Source organism: Podarcis muralis, chromosome 4 (assembly GCF_964188315.1).
Source record: "Podarcis muralis chromosome 4, rPodMur119.hap1.1, whole genome shotgun sequence".
Lineage (NCBI taxonomy): Eukaryota > Metazoa > Chordata > Lepidosauria > Squamata > Lacertidae > Podarcis > Podarcis muralis.
The window spans coordinates 54,915,231-54,923,454 of NC_135658.1; the positions used below are offsets into that span (position 1 = coordinate 54,915,231).

The window sequence follows — 8,224 nt, forward strand, 5'->3', positions numbered from 1 at the left end:
TCTTGATTACCATGTTAATAGCATTTTCATACATTGGTTCTGCTTAAATTTAAAAGGTGGCTCTTCTGGGACAAGCAACAGTGGAAGGGCACGGTCAGATCCTACACATCAGCATCGACATAGTGGTGGACACTTCACTGCTGCTGTACAAGCTATGGATTGTGAAACACATAGTCCACAGGTAAGACTCTTGAAAGGAAGTCTCTCTCTCTCTCTTTCAGACTCTGCTGATTTCAAAGAATTGAACTGACCAAATGGTCATTTCAGACACATAACAGTTTTTTGGGCTATACCTCAGGCTGGCCTGTTTTCTCCTACCTCTTTTCTGAATTCCTTTGCATCTTCTGGTAGGTTAGGCTGTGAAAAATGGTGACGTACCCTTGCCACTTTGAGTGTAATTCAGCTAATGAATCCCACCAGCAGAAGCCCCATGCAAGGATCCATGCTCTCTAAAATTGTTTCTGGCAGGTGGAGTTGGGGGGGGGCTTAGGAGGAACTCCCAGAACAGTGCTTGTTCTGTCTGGCAAGTTAAAATGTTTGCCCTGACAGAATGATTGCCTTAGCGCAACATTTAATTCCTCTCTCTGTGAGCTAGTGGCAGTATGGAGATTTAAATGAGGGCCTCCTACGTTCAAATCCCGTCCAATTTATATGTTATCATACTAATAAATTGCATCTCTTTTCTAATCCTTAATTTGGCAACATTATTCCTGAAGTGAGCTATCCAGATTATTGCACAGTAAACTTCCACATGAGGCTTTGCAAATGTCAAATCAGTTATCAAGGTCTTAGATTAGTATTTGCTTAATATACAGCAATGACCTTGTTCACATCTGCAGCTTGTTTCATTATCTATGTACTTTGACACCTAAATTATTGTCAGGATAAATAATAATTCCTTCTAGGTCAATAACTTGTTAAACTACTACCATTTAAGCCACCCTGTGACACCTAGGAATATGTGAATGTTCATTGTATGCATTTTAAAATGCAGATCTGCTAGTCTGAACTAGAACTTGAGTGTATTGCAGAACAAGGAAACTAGTGATCAGTGCAACAAAGTGTATCACTTCTAATTTTTTACTCTGTGATCTGAAATTTTACTGCCCCTTTTGTGTTTGAATTTATGGTATACAAATGCCAAACTTGTTTAGATACCTGTTTGGAAGTATGGTCTGTCTATATTAATGTATATGTTTAATTTAGGATTGATGCAATAGTTTTATTATTAATGCCAGCTGACATTGTTTCCCTCCTGTTATGATTGCAATAGTGTTTCACTTTTGAATGTTCATACTAAAGTTTGCTTTTATATTTTTTCTTTGGAAAAAACAAGCAAGATATCAAATAAGGGTCAACATGTTATGTTTAAAAAGTAGTTATTTATATTTAGCTTGAAGGGTATGACATAAAATAGAAGGATTTAATTTATTTATTTTTAATAACAGGTTCGTCAGCAGTTTCCTCCTCCTCTGGGTTGGACAGGCACTGAAGCTCCTACACAAGTCACTGTTGAAACCCATCCAGTTCAAGAAACCTCCTTCCACGTAACCCCTCAGCAACAGAATGCATTACACCATCACCATGGAAACACCTCCCACCATCACCACCATCACCACCACCACCACCACCATGGACAGCAGGCCTTGGGTAGCCGGACCAGGCCAAGGGTCTACAATTCTCCAACAAACAGCTCCTCTACCCAGGATTCTATGGAGGTGGTTCATACTCACCACTCCATGACATCCCTGTCTTCCTCAACTACTTCTTCCTCCACATCTTCCTCCTCAACTGGTAATCAAGGCAATCAAGCCTATCAGAACCGCCCAGTGGCTGCTAATTCATTGGACTTTGGACAAAATGGAGCTATGGACGTCAATTTAACAGTCTACTCTAATCCACGCCAAGAAACTGGCATAGCAGGACATCCAACATACCAATTTTCTGCTAATACAGGTCCTGCTCATTACATGACTGAAGGACACCTTGCAATGAGGCAGGGAATTGATAGAGAAGAGTCTCCCATGACAGGAGTTTGTGTTCAGCAAAGTCCTGTGGCTAGCTCGTGACTAAACTGAAACAAATTTGTTTCTTGTGTGTTTTTATAGAAGTGGTGTTTTTCCAAAAAAAGTGCAAAGCTGCTTGAATCAGAAGGAGATAGACTAACTGAACCGCTACAGAAGGGCAAAGCTGATTATTTTTTTAAACTTGAACAGATTGCAAAGGGACAGTAAAGTTTTTAGAGCCATGATACGTATCCTAGATAGCTTTGAGGTGATGTCTCACCTTGCTGCCCCTATTTTAATTACCAGAACCAAGTCATAGATTCCTTCCCCCCACCCATTCAACAGGAGTAAAAGTTCAAATGTTGGTCTTAGTTGCAAACAGCTTTTTAAAGGCACTGCCCAGGATCATATAAATGGGCTTTTGGGGAGTGTTTTTTTTTTAAATAAAAAAAAATAAATAAGAGAGGGTGGGAGAGAGTCATATGAATTTTAATTTCCCGAACACACATGAGCACGAAAAGGCAGTACTGTGAGGAAGAGGGACCTTCAGATTACAAAATATAGTCTTCAGCTGTTTTTTTAAAAAAGGGACGGTTGTAATGGTGTTCATGAGGCACATTGAGCATGCTAAGTGGCGGTGATCAGGATTCTCCTTATCTGAACCTACTGAGAATCAAAGCAGCAATTATAATGGGATTCTGTGTGTCTCATATTTTGAGACCACAATCAGCTAGTATTGAAATATGGCTGGTCTTGTAACTAAGGTGCACTGAGAAGCAATCAACAGGTTGGTCTTGGCCAGTCCAGGGGGAAGTCTAAGTGGTGGTCTTTGGGATAACCTTTGGCCTTATGGATTTGGACTCTTAAGTTAGAGGAGCCTACCATTTCAGATGCAATCACTTTTGGACATGCTTTTGCAGACAGTCCTTAATGCTGAAAACACAGAATGGGTAATTCAAGAGGCCTTTCTTTTAAAATAGACTTTTGTGACCCACTTATTGTAAGGTATTGCAAGGTCACTTTGCGTGTGTCATAAAGTTGACTTCCTTATTGGTTGAAGGTCACAGGAGTAGTGGTTTGCTTTTGATGGAAATAGCTACAACTGTGTCCCTCCCTGCTTTTTACTTTTTTTGTTTTGTTTTGCTTTTTCTGGGCACGTGGTTTCTCCACCATTACTTCTGCACAAAGATGTCTTCTGTTCATCTTGAACATTTTTAAAAATGCAGAATTTTATGTGACTGCTTTTTTGCCTCACAATTATGCTGTGAATTTTACAAAAAATTATTTTCTTTTTTGATAATTTATTGTACCAAAGCTGTTTTTATAGCACATAGATGTCTGTAACCAATAATGTAGCAGTTCTGCACTTTGACACAAGGTGTAACTAGACCATTTTTAAATGTCAGTTGAAAATTATGGCTGTACTATTGCTTAAACAAAACTGGAACTGTTGTTGAATTCATAGCCAATACATTTACAGCAAACTGTGTACTGAACATGATAGATTTGACATCTAATTCAAGACTATAACAACATCTGTTACATTATAAGTGTGTTCAGGCTTCTGAAAGTAAAAGGGACACTAGATCCAGAAGCTATGAAACCAGCAGTTGATTCTTGTATTCCTTATTAGCATAAATGTAAACTTGAAGGCAAGACCTTGATTGCATGAACAGGTCCAAAACATTAGTATGAGTAAAGCAAAAAGCTCGTGAGACCTGAGGTAAGCAGGCTGTACTTAACAGGTGCCTAATTTTTTGGGTTCTGCTGCCTTAATATAACACAGTCAGCTTGGCAGTTGCTAAATTTGTGGACCCACATAAAATATTAAAATTATGGATAAAAACACAGTGAATAAAATTGAGGGATTGGGGTAATTAAGTGATTATCTTTCCTTAACACTGTTTGCCCTTTATGTGTTAACAAAAGCAGTAATCTACCTCTGCCAGTAAACTAGTTTTAAAAAGGTCATTCAGCAGAAAACCATGTACTTCATACTGGTCAGTTTCACATGACCAACTAGGTCAGGTCTTCTGAACAAAAGGTGTTTTTTTAAAAACTAAAAAACTAAAAAAACAAAAACAAAAACCAGTCCTCACAATGGCAGCAGAGAGGCTGAATACAGTGCAAGTGTGAAAGAATGCTTTGGGAATTAAACCATTTTTGTAAATCAATTTTTTTATCAAGGGATCCATATTTCTTTTGTACTGAAATGTCAAGCATGTGAGTTGAAGTATTTTTGAACTTTTGTAGTTCAAAGATGTTTGGTGAGTGAAAGGCTGTCACCTTAGAAATGGAACACTGAGCTTAGCAATGCAAAAAGGAATCCAGTACTTACTGCTGTCCAGGAATATAAGGGTATCAAATATGGGTAACTTTTTTTTTCCTGTGCTGGTTGCCACACCTTAGCAAGCACCAAAAACTAATACTGTTTTTAAACCTACATAATCAAAAATCATAAACTCCAATGCTTCTGCATACTGTGTTATGTTACAGTCCAGTTTTGTGTGCTTTACTACACAGTTTGGTTACAGGACTTCTGTGCATTGTAAACATAAACAGCATGGAAAAGGTTAAATACCTGTGTTCAGATTGTAAGATCTAGTCCGGACTTGCTGTGTATATTGTAACGTTAAATGAAAAGACAAGCCCTTTGTATTATAGTCATGCAGTCTTATGTATGATAAACAGTTGAATAATTTGTCCTCAGACTCTTTACTGTGCTTTAAAAAATAATTTAAGAAAAAAATGTAAACATAGTAAAATCTTCCTATGCAATTAACCTACTTTAAGGCCTGGTCTGCTAGGTATGATTACAATCAACATGTCATCATAGATACATTTGACACAGAATTTGAAGGATTATAGAATTAAAAGTTGGAGGCAGAATACATTATTTTGAGTTTTTAATTGAAATAGCAAGGTACTAATGAAATGCTCACACCTTCATATTGAAAGGCAGTATTATTTTTAGTTTGCAAATTGTTTGCAGTTTTGCATCCACTATTTCCTTTCCACTTAGTTCATAAAGCAGGTTATATATGTACTCAGTACTCCAGATCTGAAGCTGGGGCTAGACTAGTCTAAGGGCACAATCCATCCCCATAAAGGTTCAGTCCACTTGGAGGAATTGGCAAAGGGCTTGATGGAGCTCTGTGAACCCTCAAGCTTGTAGTCTCATGCTAGTGCCATTACCAAGAATTAGGAGACACATGCAAGATGGGGATACAGGTAGAGACTGTATGAATCTTATTCCCATAGTGGCATGTGTGTTTGCCTTGGAGAGTTGACTCAAACAAGCTGTACTGAGAGTGTTGCTGGTCCTTCCATGCAGCTATGCCTGTATTAGGGCTGGATTATGTTAGAAGGACAGGTTTTGATCTTGGTAGCTGAGTAGATTCTAGCATGTAGAAGGCATGGCACAGCCCTTGAATGAGTTGCAGAAAGGGGAGAGGCGGCAAGGATTGGGGGAAGGACTGTCCATATCCAGTCATCTTTTACAGCAGTGCAACTCCCCATACCTTCAGCTGAACTCTCATTGCCTTTTTATTCAGTTTGGTGTACAATAGGAAGTTCCAGGTTTCATTTGTATCTCCACAATTACTGCTGTTTCTTCGCTTCCAGCAAAGTCAGCTGATGCATTTTCTTCCAGCACTGGCTCTTTATTGTGCTTTTGTGCCTTATACCTTTGAGCCATCTTTGTCTTCTTTTCTTTCTCAGTTCTTCATGCAATTGTTCTTTTCTAATTCCACCATTTTTGAAATATTTCCAGAGTTTTTTTTACTTCCTTTCCAGCCTAGCCTCCCTTTGGTCTGGGCATTAATTCCATCTCAAAATTGCTATAGTATTGCATTATCACATGCCCCAGATAGAGCATGTGGCCCTATTCAATAATTTGTGTATAATGTATAGCTTCTTCAAGAGTTTTGATCATTTGCTTGTCATTGCACCATTTCTTGATCATCTAGTGTTAGTAAAGCTAGTTTGCTTTATTTATGCTATGTGCACAATGAATAGCAACTGGAAATGCAACTAAAAATTAGTGATCAGATGAATTACAATTGGAAATGTAACTAGAAACTAGTAATCAGAGATGTCCACATACCGGTATATTGTTTCTTATTTTTAGCATTTTCCCATTGACAGCCCAGCAGGTATTATCAATGCATTTGCCATGAAGACCAAAGTAAAAAAAGGATAGATGCTTCTCCCCTAAAATTGCATCTCTTGACCAGTTAGCCTAGTAAAATAACAGAAGAATAAAATGGAACAGTTGCAAAGTGAAATAAATGAAACCCAAGCTTCTAGATCAAATACTTCCAATCATTCCTGATGGAATTTCTTTTTCATGATCCCACATCTTGTCCTAGTGATTATCCAAGCTAGCTGAAAAAACCCAAATTCTTCACTTTGCATATATGCAGAGACCTAGTTCCTCACTGCTAGGTTGAGTATCTTAATTTTTGTAAAGTCTACATAAATGTTTAGAGTGCTCGTCCTTTTATGTACTCAACAGAAGTTTGAACATGGTACATGGGAACTGGTGTCACAACTGAAGGTACAGTAATTAGTTCCATTCGTTTTACTGATTTGGGTCAATTTTGACTTTTCAATGTCTACAGTTCAAGGGATTTATAAAAATGTACAAAACCCAACAGTATACTGGGGCACCCAAAAATAGCAAGTACACCCAAAGCTCTGCATTGCTCCCTCAAAATTTGCAAAGCTATAATCTACACAAACTCAGTAAGTATTGAGTTAATTAACATCCCACACACTGCTAACTGTATGTGTAGGGTTAGAGACAGACATAGGAATATGTATTGTAAACCCTCAATGGTCTGGTTCGCACATCACAGTAAGCCAGATTGTGGCATACTGTAACTGCATGAAGGTACTGTCTCCCGCCAATGAGCTTGCATATACTTTGTGCCTCCTTTGACTTTTTAGGTCAGCAAGGGACAGAAGTTTTAAAAAAGTTACTCAGCTTTTCTATTACAGTTTATTTAAATAAGACAGAAGTAAAGGCCAGCACAGCTCTTACTGTTAAAAGAAAGTGCATATTGGACAATCGGCAACATAACGCAAAACATAACACTAGAAATCTCATTTTCCACCATGCATGTGCTGATGTGTTAGCACATAAAATCCCTCCTAGCTTACCTGCAGAGAAAGAAAATACAGAACAATAGCTTAATAATTCTCACTTAGAATTAGATCTGATTTAGAGGACTGAATACACAACTAGCCAGAGTGTGTTTATGTTCAGATATGTTCCATTTGCAGAATTGGTCTTTTAAAAACCACCGGCATTCATGCAAATATGATGTGTTATGCACATTATTTTATTGTTTAATGCTATTGTAACAGTATACAAATATTTCCCAGGGCAGTTTACAACCAGAATTTTTTAATATAAAAAATATACAATTGTGTAATCACAACTGACATTAAAAACACAATTAAAATGAACGTGCTTTCCAAATCCACCAAAGGAGTCAACAAACAATTTTAGCAGCGGGTTTTTCTTGATAAAGTTGTTGCTGTTCCAGAATGAGCATAGGGAGCCTTCTAACTTGGGTAAACCAACTTTTCCATTTCTGCCTCCAGTGTCCGGGTGAAAGGGACTTTGCCCTTGTACTCTTAAGTGGTGGAGTAATGCATAAACAATATTGCAGGGCTGGGGGCCATAGGGTCTAAGTTTATAGACTTCCAAAACCCACCATCTCTGACGCTTGGCCATTCTGCCTACATCTGGAGCGCCACAGGTTATTCCCACCTGCTCTAATAAGAAAACGTAAGCTACATTGTGACTATCAATATTGATGAAATATTTACCCCCTAATGTAAAGGAATTAGATTCTGAAGTTATTTTTTTAAAAAATCACTATGGAAATAGCCTCAGCAATATTTTTTAAGAGAAGGATTTCAATTTTTCAGAAATCTATTTTTAAAGCATTCACTTTCCTATTAAGAGAATTTATTCTGTGCTTCCTCGCTACTGCCATCTAGAGGTGGGTGATTCATAGCGCATGAGGGTACATAAAAACGGTGTGATGTGGTTTTCACCACCAAACCAGACAAAATTGATACTGATACTTCAACTATGGTTTGTTTCAATAAAAAGAAAAGCTTAACTGCTGGCCTCTATAGCAGATTTTTTTTTACCCTTTATTATAGTGCTGACAGTGTCCATTTTTGCTGTAGTTGCAGCTAAA

At 37.9% G+C, this 8,224-nt stretch overlaps 1 protein-coding gene across 1 annotated transcript in view; it reads left to right on the plus strand.

Annotated features, from left to right (window-relative positions):
* Positions 1-4,707, plus strand: part of DYRK1A (dual specificity tyrosine phosphorylation regulated kinase 1A) — a 97,877-nt gene extending 93,170 nt beyond the window's left edge. The window contains exons 11-12 of the mRNA XM_028727162.2: positions 57-181; positions 1,449-4,707. Of these exons, the coding sequence (XP_028582995.1) occupies positions 57-181; positions 1,449-2,069 (746 nt within the window). The 3' untranslated portion in view covers positions 2,070-4,707. The remainder of the gene's footprint in view (positions 1-56; positions 182-1,448) is intronic.
* The last annotated feature ends 3,517 nt before the right edge of the window (positions 4,708-8,224 follow it).